Below are 25661 nucleotides of genomic sequence, written 5' to 3'. Positions count from 1 at the left end.
CCTAATCCAGGTGAGCTCATCCCTCCCTGACCCCCACAGAGACCCTTCCTCCAAACAAGGCCTGGTTCACAGGCTCCAGGGCTGGGATGCGGACCTGGACCAGCGACCTGGACCAGCGGTATTTTGGAGGAGAACCATTCAGCCCAGCCCCGCAGGACTCAGTAAATGTTTGTTGCGTGAGTGACAATAGCCTACCCTGCCCTCTTTCCTGCCCTGAACTCTCCCCAGAGGGAGGCCCCTCTCCACGCCTCCCTCCAGGAGAACCCCACGCCTCCCACCGCCTCCAGGCCTGCACTCCAAAATGACTTTCTCCCGGAGACCCGTCTGCTTCAAAAGAGGGCTCCAACATTCCCTCCATGACACTGAGCCTGGGGTGCCCTCAAAATGCGGGTGCTCGCCCGCACGGGTGAAGGAAAGATGGAGCCCTCAGGAGTGAGCTGGGGGTTTACAGAGCAGAGAAAGGGGACCAAGCCCAGCTGGGCTGCCCAGGCAGAGCGGGGAGAGGGCAGCGCCCGCCCTGGGGGTGCAGCGGGTCGGACGCTAACTGGCTGCCAGGAGCTCAGGCGGGGCGGCAGGGCGAGGGTCTTGGGGAAAGCCGGCACAGGCAGGGGTGCGGGTGGGCTGCACTGCAGTGAGGGGAGGAGGCTGTGAGGGGCGGTGCTGGGTGTGGCCGGTGGGGGCAGCAGGGGAGGGCCTGGGGCGGGGAGGCAGGGCACCCAAGGACCCTGAGTTCAGCACCCAAGGACCCCCGGAGGGGAGCCAGGCAGGGCTCTGTGGACCTTCGGGGGGCAGAGCGTGCACGAGGAAGAGGAGGGCCCAGACCTGGTCTCCAGCGCGGGGAGACCTGGGCAGAGGGGGGTCCACTGCGGGCTGTGCCATACCGCTGGGGCCCCTCCCGGAGCCCCCACATGAGAGCCCTCAGTCTGCCCGAAGATGGGCACGGTGTCCCTAACCAACTGGCTCTTCCCCTCACCCTCGGACGCTGACCCTGCCTCCTCCGGGCAGCCCCCCAGTCACCCTGCTTGGAGTTTTCAGCGCAGCAAGCGTGGGCAACATGGCCAGGACCCGAGACGACACCACCCGGGCTCTCGGAGGCCTGGCTTCGAGCCTGTTGTGGCCAGCACCAGGCCAGGAAACAGAAACTACTAGAAATAGAAAGAAAGATGGGGTTCAGGGTGGGAGACCTTCCTCCCACCCAGAGAGAGCTCTGGGCCTGCCCCTGAGTGCTGCCCAGCCCACCACCCTTCTACCCACCACGGTGCCCCTGCAGAACCGGGGCCTGCGCGGCAGGGCGGGGAAGCAGTCAGCTCGAGCCTCAAGCCCCACAGAGGCCAGCCTGGGGACCCTAAACTTCAGCTCAGAGGACAGAGCATTGGGGGGGATGTGCAGGGCTGAGGAGTGGAGGGGCTTTCTGCTGTAGCCTCCATCTGGGGAGGCTAAGCGTGCCTGTGTGTGCAGCCAGGCAGGTGACACGAATCCCCATCTCTAGCCACAGCTAGCTTCCAGACCCTTCCCGAACCTGGTGGGCCCCCAGCACCCACCCCTGTCCCTGGGATTGGCAGTGAAGGCGCTTCACTTCTCCTGGAAGCCATGCCCCGGGGGCCCCTGCTGCCACAGGGCACCCCAGTGCTTGAGGACTTGGTGCCTGAGATTGTCCCAGAGCCGCTGGCCCCAAGCAGGTGGCCGTGGTCACTGCTGAGAGGGTGCAGGCTCTCGGGCTGTCCTCCCTGGCCACACGTCCCTGAGACAGCAGAGCCCCAGGCGCCCCCCCCCAACCCCACAGGCGTGTGAAAGAGCAGAGGACTCGGAACCAGGTAAATTTGAATGCTTTATTGGGATTGCGAGCGATAAATGTTAAAGACAAAACCCAAGCAATGAATTTTGCCAGAAATATCAGCATGTTAAAGGGGTCGAGTGGAGGCCCGCACGGCTACTGCCAGATGGACTGCAGCAGCGGGTGAGGTGACATTCGGTGCGGGGCACGTGGGGGGTCTTCAGGCGATGGTGGGGGGGACCCAAGAGGAGGTCCCGCTGAAGAGAGTTGAGGGGGGAGAGAAGATGGGCGGCCACAGTCGGGCTCGGGAAGTCAGATGGGGGCCCGGGTCGGGATGGCTAGGGACCCTGCGAGAGCTGCTTGCTGGGGGACACAGGGGAGCGTCGGCAGACGGCCCTGGAGCGCCCACCCCACGAGAGGCAGAAGGTAACACTGGGTGGGATGGGCGTCCGGCAGGATGGGCAGGAAATTTGGGGTGCCTCCGAATCTTTTTGGATCTCAGGCCAATCTGTCTGCATCCCAATGACAAGAATTTGGCTCTTTTCAGCTCTGTCCAATGTTCCGAATGGCCCATTCCCGGGACGCCTGCCGAAGGCCCCTCTGAGCCGCTGGTGGGCTGACACGTACCGCCCCCAGGGTCGTGTCAGCCCCGCTACTGGGGCCCAGAAGCCTCGGGCCTCTAGAATGCTAGTCAGGCTGTCGTGCAGGGGGGCTGAGCTGGGGGCAAAAGCGGGGGTGAGGTAAACCTCCCAGCCGCCCGGATCCCTGCCACAGCCCTAGGCGCCGAGATGGTGGCTGGTTCGGTACTGCCAGACCCGTGGGCCTCGGGGCCCGAGCAACCCCAGCCGACAGAGCGCCGTCGCAGCTCTCCTGCTCTGTGGGGCCTGCACCCTCCTGACCTCCCCGACTCCCCGACCTCACCCTGCCTGGATCCCCGGAAGGCCTGCAGAGCTCTGAGCCTCCTGGGGACAAGACAGGGTGCTGAGCAGGCGGGCAAGCTGTCACCGAGGGGCGAGGGGAGGGCTCCCCAAGTGCACGGAAGGCGGCCACCTGCTCCAGCCCGATGGAGCCCAACTCACACACCTTCGGCCCCTTCCCCCCCAGCCGGCCGGGGCCGGCCGGGGGCCCCTTCCTGATGGCCTCCGAGCACCTTCCGGACACCGAGGAGACGCCTCCCCACCCCCTCCTCCGCCCCTCAGGACCTCCGGGGACCAGCCACTGTCCCCGAAGGCCAGGCCGGGCAGCGGCCCGCTCCTTTCCCTCGGGCTTCTCCGTGGGGCCCAGTGGCCAGCGCCCCACGGAGGCCCCACTCTCGACTCAACCCAAGCGACAGGGACAGATACAAACAAAAACCGAATTGGGACGATAAATGGCGGAGAGCAGGACGTGCGGCTTGGCCGCGGTGGCCGTGGTGGCGGTGGCTTGTGTGGCACTGCTTGGTCTCTGCTCCCCTGTTACGTGGGGCGGGAGTACGTCTAATTTGGTGTGTGAGCGCGTAAAAAGCTAAGGAAGGGTCAAAAAAAAAAAAGGAAAAAAGCCCCAGGAGATACGATTAAAGGGGGGAATAGATCAATTGGCGTAAATTTGGGTTCCTCATTGGGTCTGTAATTCTGCGCTGTGACTCCTGACCGTCATCGTCCGAACCTTGCGGGACCACTTCCTCCTACAGAGCACCCCCCACCCAGCCCCCACTGCCCCCCACCCGCCCCTCCAACCGCCAGACTTCCCACACTCCCCACCATCGTTGCCGGCCTCCTGGGGGGCCCCTCATTTCTGAGAGGCCCCCAGGAGGCCCGCAAGGATGGTCCCTAGGTGTGCTGGGGGTCCCAGATGTTCTTCAAAGAGCACACCTAGGGGGTCAGGCTCCGGGGTAGGCACGTCTTGGTCTCTGCTCGGCTACAGCCGCCTCCAGCCAGGCCAAACCCAGCCCTCGCTCCGCATGATGGTAGGGGGCACAGATGCTGGTGGGGCCTGGGGGCAGAGGCTCATCCCATGGGGACCGTGGAGAATGCCACCTCCTGCACCGAAGATGGACCGCCCCTCTCCCACCCAAGGAGCGCGTCCCGGGAGTCAGGAGGGGAGCACAGGACATGAAAACCTCACCAATGAGCAAGTCCGGGAAAGGTCTGTGACAGAACACAGACTGCACGGTGCCGGGCACCCGCGTGTGCGCGTGTGCGTGCGTGGGTGTGGGTGTGCGTGCGTGTGGAAGCGTGTGTGCATCTGTGCGTGAGCGTGTGCGTGTGTGTGAGGTTGTGTGTGTCTGCGTGTGTGAGCATGCCTGTCGGGGTGTCTGCAGGGGTGCCTGTGGGTGTGTGTGTTTTAGGGTGGAAACGGAGATGTAGAGTTTGAGGGCATGTGGATTTTGGAGGATGCATTTAGGGTGTCTGGGGATCTGTACCGATAAAGTCGATTTCCACAAATTTTGGCGTTCATGTTCTGTTCCCCCTCCTTCGGTCTCCCTGGGAGGCCCCTCTAGCTCCAGGGTGACTTTGGGGATGGGAAGCAGCACGAGGAACGAGTCTGGGGCTTTGCTGGTTTGAGGACGCCCGATTCTCCCCATGGCGCGACCGGAGTTCGGCCTGAGGAGGCGGGAGCCGGCTGCGACCGGGACGTGCCCACCTGCAGATCTGGGGTCCCTTCCTTTCTCCTGGAGGGGATGCCTGAGCCACGGCCAATCTGACTCGAGGTCCTGGGAAGAGAAGGAGGGGGGGGGGGCTAATTCTTTCACGATTGTTTCTAAGCCAATTCGGTTCTGGTATTTTTTTTTTTTTTTTTTTTTAGCCAATTGATAATTTTAGGGTTTTATTTTTTAAGCTAATTAACGTTCCAGGTGTTTCTAGAAAGCCAATTCGTTTTAAGGGGACTAATGTGTGTGTACGAGGGAGGGAGAGTTAGGGGGTTCGTAGTTTCGGTTTTCTGGTTACACAATTTGGGGATAATTTGGGGGTAATTTGGGGGGATGTTTAAAGCCAATTGAGTTTGCACATTTCTAGAGATGTTGCTAGAGTCTCCTCAGCCCGATGGAGAGGGCCAAGGAGAGAAGAGCCTGACATGGGGAGGTTGGGGCGCGGGGGCCGGGGCTGGGGGAGCCCGCAGAGGGAATGCGATCCCAAAAGGGGTCAGAGGCGGGGCCTGGTGGAACGGCCCCTGGCCAGGAGGAGGGCACTAGGTGGACAGTGCCATCTTGCAGAATTACGCAACATTTTGGCTCACTTCTGATTGCCGGACGCCTCCGGAGAGGCGCCCCCGTGGGCCGCGGGGTCGTGGGTGGGCAGGGCGATCAGCGGACGATGACGCTTGGCCTCTCTGAACGCCTCGAGCTCCTTGGCGAGCAAGCGACCCCGGCGGGCGCGCAGGAGGGCAGGCAGGCCCCTGCGCAGTCGTTGGGCGGACTGCTTCCAGGTGTCATATTGGAAGAACTTGCCCACGGGGTATCTGGGGAAGTTGTCCTAAGGGGAAGGGGCCAGTCAGGGGGCGCCCAGCTCGTGGGGGGCCCCGCAGGGCTCAACGCTCACCCTCCAGGGGGTGTCCACCAGCCGTGCTGCGGGCCCTGGTCCCCCAGCGCCGAGGAGACCCCCTGCAGCCCGAGGCCGGGTCGCCTCTTACCGGAAGCACGGTCGGAGGGGTCGACACGTCCCTCTCGGACTTGGCGGGGGTGGCACAGTAGGTCTCCAGAAGGGCCAGGTCACAACTGCGGAAACAGCATTCTTCCACGATGCCACGGCTGCTGCGGCGGCTCACGCGGCTTGCCGGCCTGCCTGGAAGTCCCACAGGGGGAAGGGGAGCCGCAGTTGAGCACCGGCCCGCACGGTCCCCACGCCCGGAGCTGGCCTCTGGCCGCTGGCCACCCCGGAGAGGGGCCAGGAGAAGAGGAGAACCAGCCGGCGGGGGTCCCTGCAGCAGCAGCCAGCCTCGGGAGGAAGGGGGACAGAGCGGGCAGGCGGGGTACCCAGGAAGGACAGGAGTGGAAGTGGGGGTGCGTGTGCTCCAGGACCAGCCCCTGGCCTCTTGCTGCCTCCCTGCTCGCGTGGAAGGTGGACACAGCCTCCTGGTCCCACTGCCCAGGGAGGTGGGGGAAACTGTGCCGGTGTGAGCCCGGCTCGGGGGGCCGCCCACAAGGGGTCCAGCCCCCATGCTGGGGGGCACAGGGTCCCGTCTTGGAGGCCAGGCTGGGACGCAACTGCTGCCCCCCAGCAGAGCAGGAGCCTGGGCGGCCGCAGGCTTGGGAGAAGAAGGGGAGGACGGCAGGGGAGGAGTGAGGATCTCCAGGAAACCGCGTCCTCCTGCCCTCCCGCCCTCCCCGCCCCTCCCTGCTCAGGCTCCAAGGTGGGCGGCGGGGAAGAGTCCACGGGCAGGCGCCCTGGGGAGGAGGTCCCACGGGCGGGGGCTAGGCCCGGCCCTCCCGGCAGGGGATCCACTCCCGGGGCACCAGACCCTCCTGCCCCCAAACAAGGCAGGCGCGAGAGAGGGCACGGCCGAGGCCAGGGTGGGCGGGACTTCAGAAGCAAGGAGAGAGCAGGAGAACTTGGCAGAGAGAAGCACTGAGATCCCCAGGCTGGCATCTGTGGGCAAGCAGAGACTCCGGAGCGGGGGGAGGCCCTGCGAGGAGGGCTGGGTCTGACCAACTCACCGCAGCCACACCCCCGCCCCCATCCCACCTTCAGGGTCGTCCCATTATCCGCAGGAGCATTCCCCCATCCCATGCTATAGTGCTATAGATGAGAAACGGAGGCCCAGCCTTCTGGGGGGCGAGGGCAAGGCCCCACACCCCTGAGGGAGGGGCCGCCTCCAACCCGGGGTCCCACAGAGAGAAGGGCGAGGAGAAGCAGAGGTGTCAGGAAAAGCCTGCGGGGGGGGGGGCGTGGAAATCAAAAGAGAAGCAGGAGGAACAGCCCAAGAGCCCTTGGAGCCGCAGGTGGGCGCCACACATGGTGGCCCAGACCTCAGGTCCCTGTGCCCTCCCTCTGTGCCACTGTGTGGGCAGGCTCTCCTCTCCTCCCCCTCGTGCCCAGGGAGAGCTGAGCTCCCCCAGCCTGTGGGACATGCCACACCGGCTTCTGTGCTCACTGGTCTCCAACCCGTTTTAGCTAACTTTAAATCAGATAGTCCCACTGTCAAAATGTCAGGCATTTTGAGGGGGGACTTCAGTGCTCACAGCACTGCCCCCAAGCCCTCCACCCTGCTGGGGCCTGTCCCCTGCCCCACCCCCATCCAGCCCACCCTGCCAGGCTCTGCCCCCCCCTTTCCCCCCCCACCGCCCTGCGCAGATACCACCCTTCCGGGGAGGAGACTGTTCTACTTTGAGTCATGCTGCGGGAAAATTGGGGGCGTGAGCGCTACCCAGGCACCCAGCAGGTGCCCAATAAATGTGGAAGCAGTTGGGCTCATGAAGTCTCAGAGCAAGAGAGCCTGGGGTCGACCCTCAGCAGTGGCTTCCCTCTGCCTGGTCTCCCCCACACCAGGCGTCCTGGAGGGTTTCCATGGGCATCTAGGAAATGGTGTGGAGGACTGACTGCAGCATTTACGGAGCACCTGCTGTATGTGCCCTCCCCCGTGCCCCACCACACACTGAGCTACTTACTGAAGTAAAAGCCGCGGTCCCCACAGACAAACTGGAGGGTGTCCACCAGCTCCCCGCCGCACAGGGTCTCACTGGGGCGGTAAGCAGCAAAGCAGCACGAGGCCAAGGCCAAGAAGGTCAGCAGCACCAGCATCGACTTCCCCATCGGGACCCCCATCGGCATCTGGGGACCGAGAGAAGAGGCCTGAGCCCACCCGCCCCGCCTGCCCGGGCCTCCCGCCCCCCGACGACACACCAGCCCAGCCATCTTGTGACTCCCAGGTCCGTTTAGCTCGGTTTAGGTCCTCGACACGACCGCTCTAGGTACAGAAATCACACGTGCTCTCCCTGCCCAAGGTGGGGTGCGCGGCAGCCCCGCATCCAGTGCCTGTGTGTGAGGCCCGTCTCTGATCGGCACTGAGTGCTGGCCAGCAATTTCACGTGGGCGTGATCCTCCCCATGTCACCACGGCAGGGGCTCGGCCACACCCGGAGCTGCAGGGGCCAGTGCTGGACACTGAACCTGGCCTCTGTCCTATGAAGTCATGGGGGCGGGGCCAGCACAGGGCAGTGGCCACTCCTTGGACCTCCCAGCACCAGCCAAGATGGCAGACAGCCCCACCCCACCACAGAGCATGTGCATCCCAGAGGGCCCGCCCCCCACAAGCAGCAGGGGGTCCTGCGGGGGGGGGGGGGGCAGTCCCACCCCACCCCTCCCCCTCCCCCACCCTCCCAGTCTGTGGCTGAGCAAACCTCAGGTCAAGGATCCCTGGTTACCCTGTGGTGCCAACCACATTCCCAGGGACCTTGTTCTCCTGAATGGCTCAGTTTCCCCTCCAGGCTGCCCTGGACACCCCAAAACAAAGGCTAAAAGCCCCCGCTGCAGGACTGGCATCACACCACCCAGGGCCTCGAGTTCCCTAGGGATCACCAGACCCTCTCCCCACTGGGGTACCAAACCCCACCCTAGGAGCCTGAGGGAACAGGTCAGGCCACCTGGAGGCTGGACACTAGGTCCTCGGGGGCCCAATCTGGAAGGACACACCCCCTGCCCCAGGCTGTGCAGCTGCAGGACCCAGGCAAGGGTTAACCAGGTCCCTTCAGGATTGGGGGCTCAGGAAGGACCTCAGGCTCTCTCAGAGACTCAGTGAGCGGCCCCTGCTCCCTCCGGAAAGTGGAACCGCCTCCACCTCCAGGCAGGTGGCCCCAGCCTGCCCTCCACTGGCCCAGGTACAAACCCCTTCTGGGACGAGAGTCACAGCCCAGAGCCTTTGAGCCCACCGGCACCTGATGCTACCCAAGCCCTGGGCCAGGCAGCCTGCCCGCAGGCGCCCTTCCCAGGCTCCACACCTGGTGGGCACAGGGGTCCCGGCAGTGTGGCCCATCCCAGCCCGGTACCGGGCTGTGGCATGCTAGGCCCAGGGAACTTCTGATGCCTTAAATCATGCAGGAGAGGAGGGGGATAAGGAGGGAGTGCGATCCCGCTGAGACTCAGGAAGACCAGTGGCCAGATCCCCATTAGGACCTGGAGTGCCAGCCTGCTCACCTCCCCCTGCCCTGGCCTGGCCCCAGCCAGGCTCCCAGGCTGCCCCCACTGCTGCCCCCTTCCAAATTCTAAGAACAATTTGGCCAGCTAGCGACTGGGCGCCGGCCGAGCGGCAGCTGCGTCCTTCCGCAAGCCTGGCCACTCCAGTGCAGGGTCGGTCCAGAGCACCCACCGAGAGCCCAGGCCCGACCACAAGAGAGGCACGAGAGGCACGAGGCAGGCAGAGCTATGGGCCAGGTAAGCAAGCCCCGGAGGAGGGAGGGTAGGGGTGAGGAGGGTAGAAGCAGGGAGGAGGGGTGGAGGGGCTGAGGCCCAGGGGCCATCAGCAGGCGGGCAGGCTGGAGCCCGAGGGCAGAGGGGTCCTCGGCTCAACAGCCCTGGTTACCTGCAGCTGGACAGAAGGCTTGCTGGGACTGGAGGAGGAGGAGGAGGAGGAGGAGGAGGAAGCTGGAAGGCTGCCTCACAGGAGAAGCCAATGTCCAGTTTGCAGGCTGGTCAGTGCTCCGGCTTTTATGTCTGAGCCGGCTCCTCCCCGCCGGGGCTCCACCCTACCCCCCACCCCTCTCCCTGCTGACCACTCCCCCCGCCCCCTTTGCTCCCGCCCCCTCCGTCCTTCCAGCCAGTCCCTGCCCTCCTGCACCCCCACCAGCTAGCCCTGGACCTTCCCTCTGCGAAGTGCCCGGGGTGGGGGTGGGGGCTCATCCTGCACCCCCAGCCCATCTAGGCACCAGGCAATGTCCGGGGGGGGGGGCGGGGAGGTTAGGGAGGGGGGCTGCTTTACACCTCCTTGTATGGAAAGTTCCATCTGCCCACCGGGCCGGGGCACATACTCTCTGGGGGCTGCACACTCCTGCCCTTCTGAGCTTCCAACCAGCCCCTCTCCCCAGATTCTTGGGTGGAAATGCTCGGGACAGGGAAAGGGGGAGCGCGGATGGGGGGGGCAGCTGCAAATGTGGCGCCTGGCCTGAGCCTTTCGCCAGCTCGCCCCCCTTCCATCCTGGCCCCGCCCACCCCGGCTTCCTCCTTCAGTCCTGCTGGCACACAGTCAACATACCAGGGTGGGCTTCTGAGCCTTGCGCCCCTCCTCATTACCCAACACTCTGGGGGACAGGGCCCTCCCCCACACGGCAACGGACCGCAGACTCTCCGCAACACCCCCCTGCACCCACAGACCGACCAGGAAGTCGCCTTTGCAGACAGCTCACACCTCCCCTGCACTTCCCGAAGCCCCTACCCACCCCTCCCTCCACTTTGGCGGCGCAGGGGAGAGCGCGGGCTGGGCGACGGGGAGCGGGACCCACAGCCCCCCAACCCTGGGCCCGCGCGGGCCCCTCTCCCCACCCGGCCGGCCCGCACGCCGCTTACCTGGAAGCCGGCGCAGCTGCCGCCCACCTCCCTGCTGCGTATCGCAAACCGAACAGCGGGCGTTGGCCCTCCTGCCGGACACTCCTCTGCCAGCGCCGCTCTGGCCGGGTCGCGGGGGCCGAATGTGCGACGAGGCAGAACGGGGGGATGGCTTTTTTTTGGGGGGGGGACTCGTCTGATTGTTTGGGGAGGGCGGGCTGTCTGCGGGCTGGGGCGGGCCAGATGTTGTACTTTTAGGGGGGGAAAGGGTATCGGGAAATGAGGTCAGCTGTTGTATCAAGGATAGAAGGGGGCAGAGATAGTGGGAGACACAGTCAGAACGTGAAAGGGGGGGGCCGAAGAGAGGGCGAGACGGAGAGAGGGCAGAGAGAGGCGGGCAGGCTCGCAGCGGGGGAGAACAGCGCACAGAGAAACAGAAAGCGTATAATTAATCCACTTCGGGACGGCGAGGCGAGAGGGCGGGCGTGGAGGGGGAGGGAGCTGGAGGCGAGGAGCTGGGGGGGGCGGGAGGGAGCGAAGGGCAGGCTGCGGGAGAAGAGAGCGCGGGCGCCGGGACCAGAGGCCGGAGAGGGGACGGGGGAGCACAGAGAAGCGAGGGCAGCGCGCAACGTCGAGGGCCGGGGAAGGTGCTGAGGGGGGCGGCGTGGAGGGCGTCCCGGGCCGCGGGCGCCCAGCTCGGATTGGGCCGACGGAGCCCTCTGCCGTCGCGAGCCCGGGCCCTGGGAGGGGGTGGCGATGGCGGTGGCGGCGCCGAGCCGCTCGGGATGCGGCGAGGAGGGGAGCGGAGGGCCGCGCGCCGGGGAGGGCTGGGGACAGCGCGGGAGATGACAACGCCGGCGGCCTGCGAGCCGGACTGCCTGCGGGGGGGACCGCCTCCTCGGGCGAAGCGGGGGAGGGCGTTGAGGTAGATGGAAGAGGAGGCGGCGGGGATCCGCAGGCCCGACGGAGCGCGGCCCCGCCGACGGCGCCCAAGGCGGGAGTCAGCAGCGTGGCGGCGGGCGGCGACGACGCGGGACCGCCGGCCGGGTGGAGGCGCTGGCGGGCCGAGCGCGGGCGGGCGTGGGCCAGGAGGCGGGGGCGGCCGGAAGGGGGGGGCCGGGGGCCGGCCTGGCCTCACGCAGCTCCGCCGGAGAGCAGGCGAACTGCGGGCGCCAACGCCCGGCTCTTATAGCCGCGCTACCCCGCGGCGCGGCGCCCGCTCGGGCCCCGCTGGCCCCGCGCCCGCGCCAATGGGCGCCCTCCGGGCGCTGGCCCCGCCCTCCGGACCGCCCCCGCGGCTCGAGCAGGGAGGGGGGCCAGGGGCTGGGGGGCCCCGGGTCCGGGGGCGACGGTGGGGGGGGCTGTGCGGTGCTCGCGGCAAGATTGGGTTGGGGGCGGGGAGTGGCCGAACGCGCAAGAAATCCCGAGTCTCTGTTCTAAAGTGTTGGGCCCCCCCTTTCGGGTTCCCGGGAACCGGGGGTTTCTAGGCTTGCGCGCGCCAGGGGCGCGAAGCGAGAAAGGTGGGCGGCGTCCCGGGCCCTAGCGCCGGCCGGGGATTACGCGGCGGGGGAGCCCGATCAAGAGTGAGGGCGCAGGTGGCTCGGCGCCGGGTCCGGGGTCCCCGCGGGAAGCTGTAGGGGAAGGAGGAATTCCCGGGCGCGGGCAGGGCGCGCAGCCGCCACCTGCCCGAGCAGGCGCGGCTCCTGAAGTCGCGGCAGCCGGAGCCCGAGCGCCCCCCGGTGCCGCGCGGGAGCCGGGGTGTAGCCGCGGCGGCCGCCAGGTGCGGTTCCCGGGGAGGGCCGGCCCGGCCAGCCCCGAGCGGGGGCCAGCCGTGGGGCCTGCCGAGGCTGCGCCTGGCCCGGGAGAGAAGAGCAGGGCGGGAAACGGCGCTCAAATCCTACCTGCATGACCAAACTCACCGGGGTTCGCGTGAGCAGCTCGCCTTTGGGACCCACCCAAAATATCCGGATAATGATTCCCCCGTCCTCAGTGCGTTGGACTTGCGTAGAGTCGGGTTCAGCCCCGGGGGCCACCACGATAATTTGGGGGTCTGGGGAAACCATCTCCTGGAGAGTTTGGACGACGTAAGAAGTCGTGATTTTTACCAAGTCAAAACCACGCACAAGCCCGGGCGCCCCGCCCGGCCCTCGGCGCCCCGGCCACCCGCGCCTCTCCGAGGGGAAGGGGCCGCCGCCGGCGGAAGCCCGTGCCGGCTCGCCCCCTCTCTCCGCCATCAATCACTGCGCCCGCGCTCGCCGCGCACCTCCCCAAGTCCCCTGACCCGCGGACTTGGAGGCGCTGCGCCGCCCGAACGGGGTGCGCCTCTCCTCGGCGTCCCTCCGACCCAGCGCCCGGCCCTCCCCTCTTCGGGGCCACCGAGGCGCCTTCCCCACGACTGTGATCTTTGAAAGAGCAAACGTAAGCGGCGCCCGTTTCGGGGCGCCAGGTCCCGGCGAGCGCGGCCGCCGAGCCGCAAGCCCTCAGCAGGCTTCCGCGCCCCGTCCTGGTGTCCCCGGCGGCTGCCCGAGGCGGGCGCCAGCCCCGGCGGGACTGTGGCGGGGCGGACGCGGAAGCTGGCCGGGGCCGCGGAGGCGGCGGGGAGCTCACCGCAAAGCTGGAGGCTGGAGGCGGGAAGCTGCGTCCGCGGGCGCGCGAGGAGCCGAGCCAGCGAGCGAGAGCTGTGCGGCGGCGGCGGACGCTGCTGGAGGTGAGCGGGACCCCGGGGGCAGTCCCCAGTGTCCTGGGGCAACGCCCAGTCCGTTGGAAGACCCGGGGACAATGCCCAAATTTGGGGGAAACTGGGGGCAATGCCCAGTCGTTTTCCTGGACGCGGGAGCAGCACTGCCCACGTCCTGGCGGACAGTTGCCGGGCCAAGTGTGCTGGGGAAATAGAGAAATTTCCCAAATCCGAGGAGTTTGGGGGGCCTTCGCAGGAGAGGAAGAGAGGCTGAAATCAGTACCCTCCGTTCGCTGGGTTGGAAAAAGTGCAGAGAGCCGCAGCCTGGCCGGGAACAATGCCCAGATACGGGGGACGCAAGTCAGAGCTCTGTCTGGTTTGCGGCTCAAAGCACGAGTGTCCCGACGCAGGAGACCCGAGGGAGGCCGCGTTGGTGTGGGGAACTGTAATCAGTGACTATATTTGAGACTCAGGATCCAGGGTCCAACTTTAGAGGACCAGGGGACATTGCTCGGTGCAAAGGGTGTGGGGGAGGGAACAAGAAATCCAATTCTAAAATAAGGGGGACCCAGCCTATCGGTCACCAAGCTGAGGGAGAACCCCAGACCAATTTGTGGGAGATAGGTTTGGGGTGACTCGGGAAAATTCTCAGCATGAAAAGTGGAGGCGGGGGGACCCTCAGAGACACATTATCTGAAATTGGGAGAAGAAAAACACTGAACCCATTCTGGGGCTCTAGGCGAAATTCCAGTGTGGTGGAGGGAAGTTAAAGACTGACTTGCACAATTTAGAAATACAAAACTAGCGACCTGAGAGCTGTGCGGCCAAGGGAGTAACCTCCTTACTTGTGGCTCTGGGGCCAATTCCCAGTGTCCTTTAGAAACTCAAGAAACACTGTCTAAACTTGGGGGGATCCTCGGGTGTGATCAGCACATTTGGGAAATGCAGAAAAATCGTGTCTGCTTATACTCTAATTTTTAACTGGTTTCAATTGGTTTGTTTGGGGTGAGCAGGAAAAAAATCCTGTCTGCTTGGTCACTGTCTGCATTTGGGAAACGCTGGCAAAACATGTCCCCAGTTTGGGGGATCCATGGGAATCATCCCATGGAGGCAGATGTCAAAACCTCAGGAACCCCGGGAAATAGCCAGGAAGCTTATAGGACACAGGCCTATAAGACCTAGGGTTTCTAGGATATTTTTTGATCCTTGGACATTTTCATATGGGGGGCGTATGCAAAATTACCTAAACTTAAGGGGACTTGGGGAGCAAGGGTCACAAAATCAGGAGGTCCAAAAATCTATGTTCAAAAACAGTTGTTTTGTGGCGGTGGGGGAAGTCCCAATTTATTTGGAGGACTGGGAGGCATGTCTCAATTTGGAGGTCCCAGGAAACTAATGTTTTAATCTGGGGGTCCAGGGAAGTTGTTCAGGAATATTGGGGGTCAGTGTCTAAGTTTTAGGGGAAAAGGATTAAGAGTTTGTAGGTCGTGAGGCCTGGAGAATCAGGGTCTCTGGTGATCTGCAGGGAGCTTGTAGTGTGTGAGAGACCCAGGAAATGTTGCTTACATTTTGGGTGACTTTGCGGGTGTGCAGAACGGTCTGGAGTCCAAGAGATCAGTGCCTGTCTGTGACCCGAGTGTAGAACTGACCGTGTTTTCGGGCTTGGAGGGCAACGCGTGGTACTGGAGAGAGCTCAGCGTGTTCAAATAGAAGGAATCGGGGAAAGGGTCCAGTGTTATCCTGGGGTTTGAGATCACTGCCTGAATTTCAGAAAATCCGGATTTTTGTCAGTAAGCCGGTGAGACACAAGGAACGTTTTAATACTCAAAATGTTATAGTAAAGAGAACATGTTCCGAATGTTGGGTTACTAGGGACACCCAGCAGAGCCTGGTGTAGGGAGACATATGTAGGCTTTGTGCGAGGGTTTGTTCCCTGCGTGGTATGACCCGGGAGAATCTGCCCGACCCACGGGGCCACAAGGAAGCGCATCTCAATGATTGCCCCGTGTGCTCTCCGGGGCTCTGTGACAGTGTCTAACCCGTCTGGGACATGACTGGTGGTGGGAAGCTTGCGGAGTCCTGTAAAGGAGGCCCCCGAATGTTCATGGCTCCCCCCTCCCAAACACAAATATTGCTCAATGAAATCTGGGGTTCAGAAATCATCGTCTCAACTTTGTGGAAGTCAGGAAACCAGAGCTCAGGCCATTTAGGGTTCAGAAAGGGGCCTGGTGTGCGCTGGGCGCAATGCCTCAATTTCAGTGAAGGAATAGGAAGCTGCGTTCAGACTCTGAGGGTTTTGGGGAAATTGCTTCGTGTGCTGGGGGAACTGGGAGTCTTTGCGTAAATTGGGGGACCTCTCGGGCTGGTGTTGGTAATTTGTGGAGCCCCGGCAGACAGTGTCCTAAACTGCAGTGGGCGAGGAGAACAGGGCTTCCCTGCCGGGGAGCAGAACAGGGACACGGAGTCTTGCCTGGGAGACGCTGCAGTTCCTGTTCAAAATTATGGAGGCTCAGGGAAAAAGCCCCACTTGCTTTGGAGAGGGCGCCCAAGTGCCAGGAAAACCCCGTCCGCCTTCTGGGGAACCAGGCACATCGGTCAGCGTGACCACAGGACCCGGGCTTAACGCAGCAGCTGTAGGGGACACCCGGTGGGCGGCCTGGAAGTCCGGGGTACGTGCGGCCGTTGAGAGCCTGGGAGAAAATGCCCAGTGAGGCTGGGGACCCGGGCCACTAGGCGAATCTGGGGAAACCAGCAGGGGCTTGCGTTTCTCGAGGTCCCCGGAAACGGAGGTCCAAGAAAATTCTTGTGGTCTGGGGAAATGCTGGATGTGTTTGGAGGACCTGGGAGCAAGCCTTAAATTCGGAGGATCCCCGGAAAAAGACCGCCCGCGTTGGGTGGGAGCAGCGAGGTCGCTCGCCGGGCTGGGACCCCTGGAGGCGGAGGGCCGCGCGGGAGCCGCGGAGCTCCCGGGGCTGGGGACGCGCCGCCGCCGCCGCCGCCGCTCCCCCGCGTCTGGGGTCTGGCGCGCGGAGCAGTGGCGCCCTCGCCGGGGGACTCGGGCGCGGGCAGGTCGCGCCGGGCTCCCCGGGCGCGCGCCCCGGAAGGAATGTCGCCGCTTTCTCGGGCCTTCTGGCCGCCGGGAGCGCGCGTGCGGCGGCAGCCGGGGCCGAGCAGGCGTGGGGAGGGAGGGAGGAATCCGGGAGCGGCGAGGGAGAGACTTGGGCGCGGCGCCCCGGCGGGCGCTCCCGGGGCTCCCGGCTCCCCGCTCGGCCGCCTCCGAGGACGGCCCCGCGCTCCCCGCCGCCGCCGCGCCCCACGCGCTCCCGCGCTGCGAGCCTAGGCGAAGCCGCGGCCGGGCGGCCGCCGCGGGCAGGCTCGTCCCCGGCTCGGCTTGGGGGCCGGGGAGCACCCCAGACGGCCACCCCCGCGCGCCCAGACGCTCCGCGAGCGCCCTTCGGGCCTTAACCGGTCCCCCACGCAGGGGCGAAACCGGCTTTGCTTGGGTAACACGAAGGAGGGGAGGGAATGGGGAGGAAGAGGGGAGACATGGGGGAGGCCGGGGTCCGCCCTGCGCGGCCGCCGGGGCGCCCGGGGCCTCCTTTCGTTTTCCCAGAGAGAACGTGCCCGCGAAGCCTCACCGCCCCGCCGCGAACGCCCAGCTGCACGCAGGCCGGCGCTGAAGCCGACGCAGGCGCAAGGCGCTTCTGGGCAGGAACGCGGCCACTTCCGAACCGAGCACTCTTAGGGTGGGGGGCAGCGACCCTGGGGGGCCCTCTGCGGGGTACGGAGCTACCAGGAAGAAGGCATTGCTGGGGGACGGAGGAATGGTGGGGATCCCCGCGCCACTACAGCGGGCATCGCTTGTCCCCACTGTCACCCCACAGAAGGACCCCAGTTACAAGGGGACTGCTCAAAGCCTGACATTCTGGGAAGGCAGGGGTTAATGCCATTGGACAGGTGTGGGGACCCAGTCAGGGCTGAGACAGCCCTTCACATTATTTTGGCAAGACAGGGAGACCCCCCCCCCCACCATGAAAAACAGCCCATTTTCCACCCAGAGCCCCAGGCACGTGGAGAATGTTCCCCCTTCAAATTCCAGTCCGCATCAATCACCCCGTGTCCCATTCCAAGAACATCTGGCCTGTCTCCCCCCACCCATCAAGGCCCCCTCCCCTCTCCACCAGCTTCGTAGCCTCCCTGTGTCCCTGGCTTTCAGGCCTGTGTGGGTGTGCCTGGGGACAGCGGGGGTGAGGACAGGGCCTCCAGCAGAGAAGCCCTGAGTGGAGACCTGTGAATTTGGGGGTGAGGAACTGGGTCTCTGGGAGCCCAGAGCAGCTTCCAAAGCCTCCGGAGGGCCTCTACTTCTGGACAAGCACAGGGCTCCCTGGGGCTCTGCTTTGGGCTCCCCACCTAGGCCTGCTTCCCAGCCTAGACTGGGGAGGGGGGATGCTGAGGTAAGAGCCCCTTTTCTAAGCGCGGGCTTTCCCCTTGGTTAGGGGTGCACTGAGGGGAGAGGACAACAGCACCAGTGGTCTCTCAACGGGTCCCTCCCCTGCGTTCCGCCCCTACAGGCGCCTGTCCTGGAGAAGCCCCCGGCCGGTGCTTGGAGATGAGCCCTTCCAGCCTCTGCCTGGACCTAGGAGGTAAGAAGGCTAAGGCCACCCTGGGGTGCCAGGCTGAGCTGCTGGGGCAACAGGGGGGGGGGGCACATGCTTGCGCTCCCTCCCCCTCCCCTGCAGGCTGCCTGCTGAACCCTCGCCTTATTTAGTCAAAAGTGTGGCTAAAGGGGCAGGCTTGGCAAGGGCAGATCCGGGTCACCGTAGGGCTCAAAAAAGGCACTGGCTGCCCCCAGCCAGGACCAGCGTCAGGCTCTCCCCGACTTCCGGCCCTCCACAGTAGGAAGGGAACTTCAGGTGCCCCGGTATTGTGGGACTGGGGTCTCTCCTGCCCAGAGCCTGCCTGGCAGAACTTCCAGCCGAGCGCCAGCCCCCCCCCCCCGCCCCCGCCCCATCCTGCTCCAGCCCCAGCGGCACCAGCAGCCTCCCCCGCAGACCGCAAACCCATGCTCCACCGAGAATAATCGTCCCCCCCAAATTCGGACTCACCCTAAGAGCCTGGCCCCTCCGCCGCAGGCCTGCGGCCCCTCTCCAGCCCGCCTCCCGCTCCTTGCTCCCAGCAGGCGGCCTTTCTCCTTCGTTTCCTCCCACAGCTCTGGCTCGGGGCTGGCCGCTCCCCGCTCCCTGGGACCAAGCCCAGCATTTTGCAAATTCTGCTCCGTTCTCCAAGGGTCCCTGAGCGCCCCTCCCTAGCCCACCGCAGGGCACTGGCCACTGAGGTGCAGACCGCACACTGGGCTCCAGGAGGGAGTCCGGCTCAGCGTCAGCCCCGGCTGGAAGCAAGGGACCCGGAGACCCAGCCGGAACCACCAGGACCCAACGACAACGACGGCACAAGCCACCCAAGGCACAAGGCGCCACACCATAAATCAAAAGGCGAAAGTAGGTAGGGGTCTGGTGGGGACTACAGGGGAGGGGGCTGGGCAGGCGTGCTGGGGAAGGACCCAGGCAAGGCCACCATTGTACTATTTTCTGTAGTGTCAGAAATAAAGACACCTTTAAAAGAACCTTCCTGGCCTCTCTCTCAGATGGGCCAACCAGCCTAGAAGGGGGTTACCTGCTGGGTCCCTCCCTGGAGGCTCAGAAGGGTGGCCCCAGTCACTTTTGGGTCCAGTGCAAGGACACAGACACAGGCCGCCTCCACTTCCAAAGCTGCCCAGGACCCTGGAGCAGAGCCCCCTCCAGGGCAGCTCAGCCTGTGCCCCCACCCAGTACCTTGTCCGTGAATCACGGTGACCACCGGCACCGAGTTTGCTCCAGAAGTGTCCCAGGCTCTCTGGCCCTGGGGCCTTTCTAGTTGTCCCCCCACCCCCAATTCACACACACGGGAAGCCACTCTGGGAGCACAATGGAGCCAGTGACACTGGGGGGGCTCCGTGGCCGCCGCACTCCCAAGCGCTTCTGCCACCCGCCCCGCGGGGCACGACCTCCCTTTCTCTTCCCAACTGAATAGCCAGGAGGTCTGCAACTGCCAACCACTTTGACAAATGGGGACAGAGAGGTCAAGCCACCGGTGTGAGACCCCACAGCCAGGCAGCCCAGGACAGGCAGGACCCGGGTCTTGGGCGCCACCGCTGAAACCAGCCTGCCTGGGGTCTCCGGCTTCCCCCCACTGATGAGTTCTCCCCCTCCCGCCTGCCTTGCTTCTCCTTCCTCCAATTCCGTCCCCACCTTGTCCTCACGCCCCCCCCCTTCTCCCCTGGCTGCTCCCTCCCCTTCCCTTGCCGTTTTTCAGCCACGAGCTCCCCTCCAAGGACCCCCGGAGGAGCCCGACCCCCAGGAGCAGCTGTGCCCACATCTGAGCGACGAGGGACAGACGCCCAGAGGGAAGCAGAGCCCTGAATCACAGATGCCCGCGGTGTGGCCCAGAATAAAACCCAGCTTCCCTGGGCCTTGTGGGGGGAAGGGGTGTCGCTCCGTGAACCTAAGGACAGGAGGCCTCTGCCGAGAGCTAAGCCAGCGGCCACCTCAGCTCTGTGCTGGGAATCCGAAGACACTCACCTCTGCGGGGCTGGGGCTGGCCGCCTGCCTCAGTTCTGAGCGCGCCCGGACTGCCTGGGCCACAGGCCGCAGCAGCGCAGCTCCGGGCTGGGTTCTCTGGTGGCTCTGGCCGCCTTTGGTTCCGGCTGGGGGGCAGGCTGGGCAGGGGGCTCTGCTGGATGAGATGTGGGGCCTTGGGGCTGGGGGGCCACTTCTTCCTCTGGGAGTTCCGCAGTGACTCTTCGGCCCCTGGAGAAAACACACACCGGTGTTCCTGAGATGAGCACCTTTAACACACCCCCCTACCCAGCCGGAGCAACAGCCCCTTCTTCCCTGTCCCCTGGCTGTTCAGTGGGGAAGCCTCAGGTCACCTTGCCCGGGCTTTGGGTGGCAGCTCCCCTTCTTGTCCCCTTTTTCAAGGGACCAAGGAAGGGGGGAAGGGGCCCACAGTTGGCCTAGACCTGGGCTTCCCAGCAGCCAAGCCAGCCAAGGGGCCCGTTCTGCTGGGTGGGCTGCCCCTGCCCTGCTGGTGTGGACTCCTGCCTGGGCATGGGGTGGGGGCTGCGCATGAAGGGCCTGTCTTGGGAGATCACAGCACATGTTAGGACACCCCCATACTCCAACATCCCCCCCTCGGGTGGAAGCAAGGAGGGGGCCAGGCACCAACCAAAGGACACAGCTCTGTATGCAGAAGTCAGCTGGGTGGTTGGGGGCGTTGCGGTGGGACACTGGGCTTCCCTGGGGAAATGGAGCCTGTCCCCACAAACACCATGGCCATGGCAGCTGTATGGAGAAGTCCGGGACCCCTGGGGGGAGGGGAGAGAGGCTTCATGTGCAGAATTAAGCACACCCCTGGGAAACTGGGGTTTCCAGAAACTCGCCCCAGCACTCAGTTGAGGGGGCTGGAGAGGCCCCGGGAGAACCGGGCAGGCGTTCAGGGAGAGAGGAGCTTTACCCTTTCAGTCCTGCTGTGGGGGTACCAAGGCTTCTGGCCCGTCATTGTCCTCCGTTTACTTAGTGGGATTCTTTGGTTATGGCTGGGAGGTGTAGGGAGTGGGGAGATGGGGAAGCTTGACTTTTAAAACGGTATATAAAAAAAACTGCTCCAAAATCTCGGGCCCCTGGGCCCTGTGCACCAGTCTCCTGTTTGTCTCTGGTTGCGATGGGGGGGGGCGGGTGGGCACAGCAACAGCAAACTTCTCACACACACACCAAAAAAAAAAAAAAAAAAAAAAAAAAAAAAAACCGTGCCTTTTACATTTGCAGAAACAGCTGTTCACTCCTGTTGAGAAGAGCAGCCCTGCCCTCCACCCCTGCCCCTCCCACTCAGTCTGGCAGATTAGTGAAGGAAAACCTATTTTCCCTACAAAAGCCTCTGTGGCTCTGGGCAGCCCTGCAGAAGACACCCCTCGCCACTCATCTTCCCCGACTCCTCCAAAGCTGGGGCCACTCTTAGGTAGCTGGCCCAGGGCCTGCCCTCTGACAGCAGAGGTTCCGACCCTCGTGCAGAAGCAGGGATCCTGTCTGCTGCCCCCAGCCCCCAGCCCACGCATGCCTCCACACAGCAGGCAGAATTTCTCCCACAGAGGCTGCAGCAAGAGGGAGGGAAGTCCAGTCACCTGTACTCTAGTCGCTGCGTCGTCCCCGAGGTCCCCGGGCGGTGGATAAAGAGGACCGGGGAGTCCCCGCTGCCCAGGCCTCTCTGCTGAAGCTGCCCGGCTGGTGATCCGCTGGTCGGGCCAATATTAGCAGTCGCCGCCAAAGCAGGGGGTGCTCTGGCCGTGGTGCCCAGACCCTCCAGCCGGGTTGACGAGGTGGAGGCGGGGGACGAGGCCGAGGCTGGAGAGACGATGAAGGGCACTTTTAGAGTGTGCATTATAACAGCCCCTAGCCGCGGGAGAGGCCCTCCTGCGCTGAGCGCGGCACCTGCTCAAATGCCAACTGAAATTAGCTTTGCCCTCACCTCCTCGTCCCCTCCACGGCTTTCCTCAAGCCGCTCCAAATTGGGTAGCCTGGCGCCAACTCGGTGGTGCAGGGCCAATGGGCAGCTGGCTGGGCACCGTCTCACGCCAGGGCACAGCACGCAGGGGGTGGGGACTTGGCCCGCCCCCTGACCCCACGGAGAGGCGTGTGTGGGCGGGGACGCAGACCGGAAGCACTCCCCCAGGAGGTGGGACTATGTGGAGGGGTGGGGAGGGGGTGGGGCCCCCTGAGATTGACACTTGGCAGTCACTCGACACCCTGGTATGCCGGTGGGCGTGGCACGGGTAAAATGGCGACGGGCCATATGCAGAAAGAAGCAGGGTTCGAGATGAATCCAAAAAAACTCTTTTTAGGTGCTTCCCAGGCAGCTGCAGTGCAGTGCCTTCACGTAATTTCTTCCTTCAGGGTTAGGGGCCTCATCTAGGAGCTTCCTCCCTTCACCAGTCGCTTGTGATCGGGCCCCCGCACCACAAGTGTGGTGGCAGGTGGCAGCTCTGAGCTCCAGTCCGGCTCACAGATACTGAGGGTGGGATGTTGGGTTCACAGCCTCTAAGCCTGGATGAAACTTCAGTCAAGGCACAGCCTCAGAGCCATCAGCAGCCGGGGGAGGCCCCAGGCAGATGTGCTGCCGGACTGCACTAAATCTCCCTGGCAATTTAAACCCCTTCTCCAAGCTTGCAGGGAGAGCAGGCGGCAGAGCAAAGACTCACTGAGAAGCAAAGACATGTGCACTTCTGAGAAGGCCACCAGTCCCACATCCCCCCAGCACCCTGCACCCCAGCTTACCCAGCTAACTGGTACATACTAGTGTTTGACTCTCACTGTCTTTTTCTCTCTCAAGCTCTCACCTGAATTTCTTTCCTTAGCTGGAGGGATGGGGCATCTGGTAGAGAGGACAGAACTTGTGGTGGGAGGAGATACTTGAGGGGGGCTCAGGTCCGGCAGGTGTGTCTCAAAGGATGCAGATGCTCCGCAACCACACCACCCTACCGGAAGAAGGCAGGTGGGACTCCTTCGTGGGTTCTTGGATGGGGAGGGGTGCCACAATGCTAAAGGGCCCTGAGCCAGGTCTGGGACACATAGAAGGGAGTCAGTGTGAAGCAGTTCACAGTTCTTGGAGTATAGCAGTCACCTGAACATGCTGGTTCTTACTCTGCTGTGGGCTCAGTGGCTTGAAGGCTTTGCATCCTGTGTTGTCCCCTGGTGTCTGCTGCAAGATACCCAGATTTTCCAAGGAGCTACTCCCAGATCCTTATGGGAAGACTTAGTGGGGACTTGCCAAGCCACGGGTGGAGCTAGGGAGAGTGTAAGGGCTGACCCCAGACCAGACATGAGGCTACCACTGGAGGCCCACCAAACTGAGAAGGTGGGCAGATAAGGGGCTGAAAAGGAAGTAGCCTTTCAAATCCCCAGATCACTTCCTGGAAATATTGAAGCTTCCAGACCCCAAACAGTGTCTTGAACCTGAGTTCTGCCCTAATCTGGATTCCCATCCCAGACCAGGCCCCAAAGGGAATCAAGCAGGACAATTTTAATCCACCAGAATCTTTGAACCCAGAGTGCTTAAGCAAGGGTAGGGGAGCAGAGGATAAAGGTCAGGGTGGGGAAGGCCCATGGAAGACTAGCTAAGCCATGGCATCACTGAGGTTGGACTAGAGGCACTGGGTCAGGGAGGTGGGTGTGAGGGCTGGGACCCACATCCCTGCATTCCATTTCTTTTCCATGGTGGAGGGAAAGCACGTGGCCAATAAGGGATACAGGAAGTGGGAAGGAACACAAAAGGACAAATTTGAAGAGCCTGATTGAACTAAATCTCACTGGGAATTTAAACCGCTCCCCCAAGCTTGCAGGGACACCTCATAACTAAAACCTTTTTGTCCCACTGCCTGGAAGAAGATCATCCCGTCCTGGAGTTCTGGCCAGAACCTCATTTATCCAGGAGACTTCTGGAGCACCTGCAGAAATCCCAAGTGTGGAGTTTCTGCTGCTTGGTGGCTTGCATGGCCTCATGCTGACACCTGGTGATCACTTCTAGAATTACAGAGGAAGAGTCCAGGGGTCTTAGTACAACTTGCACTCTGGGGAGAGGGCTGAGGGGGCCAAAGGATGCTTGTCTCTACAGAACAGGCCCCCCCTACAGCATCAGCATACAGGTGGGCTCTGCACCTTTGTGTGCTCAGGTCAGAGGCTTCTGTCTGCCTCCATCCTGGCATTACAGAACAGGTGGTGGAGGAAGGCCTAAGGGAATTCCCCCTTTGGGGGACTCCCTGACACCAGCAGATGTGGCATGGCAGATGCCCAAAACCATAGGTGCAACCTGGGACACCTTCTAGAAGCATTGTTGTGTGTTCTGAAAATTAGCGGAGCCTGTGTTATATTTGTATCTGAATAAAATCAGATCTATTACTGGGAGTGTCCGGGAAGAAAGTTAATGCTAGGACCCCTTCCCAAGGTTGGACTAGGAGTCCACCCCTTCCCAGGGTGGGCTGAATTTTGTTCTCCAAGCCCACGGGCTGAGCAGGATTTTCCAAATCTGACCCGAGCCCGACACCTTGTGGCCACTAGTGGATGTGCAGCCACAGCCTCAGGAAGCCTAGTTTCCCTTCAATCCTTAATAGTGATGCCTGGGTAAAAACAGGGTCACTTTCCCAAGCCCAGGACTGGAGAGAACCCCGTCATGAATGATCGAGGCTTTGTCTCAGAAGGCTGGCACCATCAGATGCCCTCGACTCCCCGCATCTGTGCAGCAGGTCATCCGACCTCCGAGGGAGACTGCTGGGGCTGCACGAAGGCTGGAAGGCCTCCAGGCAGCATCACTAGGGCCCAGGGGAGCCAGGCGTGATGGAGGGCATGGGAGGGGTGGGCAGGAGGAGGCCTGGAGGCTGGCCCGGCTCGAAATCTGGTTCTGCCCATGGAGGTTGCCCCCGGGCGTCTGCCTCCCCTGATCCCATGGGTCCCTCGTGTCAGGACACAGAAGCCTGGAATCAGTGTGGCACGGAGTGAACGGTAACAAACACTATTACACTCTCCTGATGTGAGGTGCATGTCTGCCCCCGACTCCCCTGGCCCATGGCACTAGAACATTTTTTCTTGGGGCCATAATGCGGGGTTAGACTACATGGCCAGTAGCACAGCCTCGGGCCCTGGCTGGTCCTGGTCTCTGCCCTGTTCCTGGCCTCCTCTCCATGGGGGCCCTCCAGGACCCCAGCCCTGAGGCTCCACCCTTGGGGAGCTGGGTCCTCCTGGCAAGGCCCCCCGAACACACCCACGAGCCACACGGTGGGGACTGCATCCGCTTCCTCTTGCCCACAATCCTGGGCGGGCTACCAGACCCACGGGGCTGTCCCCGTGCCACCAAGCCCCAGAGAGGGAAGCAGCTTGTCGGACACGGAAGCAAGCAGCAGAGTCTGGAGAGATCACCGAGCCTGAAGCCTGGCCTTGGCCTTCTGCGACCCCTCACCCACATGCCTGGCCCACTGGGGACGGGGCTTCCTGGGGTGACAGTGGCACCTGGCATGCCATGCTGGACCTTCTCAGCAGCCAAGGCGGGGACAGTCTCCTCTGGTGTCCCTCCGAGAGATGAGGAAACTGAGCCCGGGAGAGCTTCAGTAGCTTTCCCAGAGCAGAGGGAGGACTTACACCCCTGCCCGCCTGGCCTTCAGCGAGACACTGGCCTGGGTGGGCACTCGGCGGTTGGGCAGGCCCATGTGCTGAGGCCTGAGGGAGGAGAGGCGCTCACAGGGCTCTGCCCATCATGTCCTTCTGACCTCAGCCTGTCCCTTCTTTTTGAGTGGGACCAGCCCGTGTCCAACCACGAGGAGGGTCGTGGGGGGGCATCTGTGTGAATACAGCTGCCACTGCGACTCTGGGGAGGGTAGCACGGGCTGCACCGACCCCCGCCATCCCTGGGCTAGGTTTGTCCCAGCCCCAACAACAGCCTGACGTGGGTCTGTCCTCAAGGTTGAGATGCCTGTGTCGGGGCAAAAGACACCTCCTCCAGGAAGCCTCCCAGCCTGCTTTCTCTTCTGACTCTGACCGTGTGTGGCTAGAACTGAGGACTGAGGTGCTTCTCAGCCAACTCTTCCTTCTTCCAGAGGCGGCCTCTCTGCCACTTCCTTGCCCCACAGCTGGGCCGGGGTCCAGAAAGCACCTCCATGGGCAACCAAGGACCCAATCATC

At 63.5% G+C, this 25661-nt stretch overlaps 1 protein-coding gene across 8 annotated transcripts in view; it reads right to left on the bottom strand.

The window, feature by feature from the left end:
* Window positions 1–1815: 1815 nt before the first annotated feature.
* Window positions 1816–25661, bottom strand: part of IGF2 (insulin like growth factor 2) — a 28031-nt gene continuing 4185 nt past the window's right edge. The window contains exons 2-7 of one of the 8 annotated variants that reach the window (XM_045066558.1): window positions 21119–21338; window positions 19521–19748; window positions 12146–12292; window positions 7359–7521; window positions 5384–5544; window positions 1816–5226 (exon numbers count right to left, since the gene is read on the bottom strand). In XM_045066558.1, the coding sequence (XP_044922493.1) occupies window positions 4987–5226; window positions 5384–5544; window positions 7359–7521; window positions 12146–12289 (708 nt within the window). In that variant the 5' untranslated portion in view covers window positions 12290–12292; window positions 19521–19748; window positions 21119–21338 and the 3' untranslated portion in view covers window positions 1816–4986. Of the gene's footprint in view, window positions 5227–5383; window positions 5545–7358; window positions 7522–9267; window positions 9384–10247; window positions 11362–12145; window positions 12293–12833; window positions 12918–13186; window positions 13343–19520; window positions 19749–21118; window positions 21339–25661 lie in introns of those variants that run through there. The other 7 variants (XM_045066565.1, XM_004759663.3, XM_004759662.3 and 4 more) reach the window with 7 other exon arrangements.

This window comes from Mustela putorius, unplaced genomic scaffold (genome assembly GCF_011764305.1).
Source record: "Mustela putorius furo isolate JIRA1106 unplaced genomic scaffold, ASM1176430v1.1 tig00000127_pilon_pilon_pilon, whole genome shotgun sequence".
Classification (NCBI taxonomy): domain Eukaryota; kingdom Metazoa; phylum Chordata; class Mammalia; order Carnivora; family Mustelidae; genus Mustela; species Mustela putorius.
This window is presented reverse-complemented; position numbering and strand designations above follow the sequence as displayed.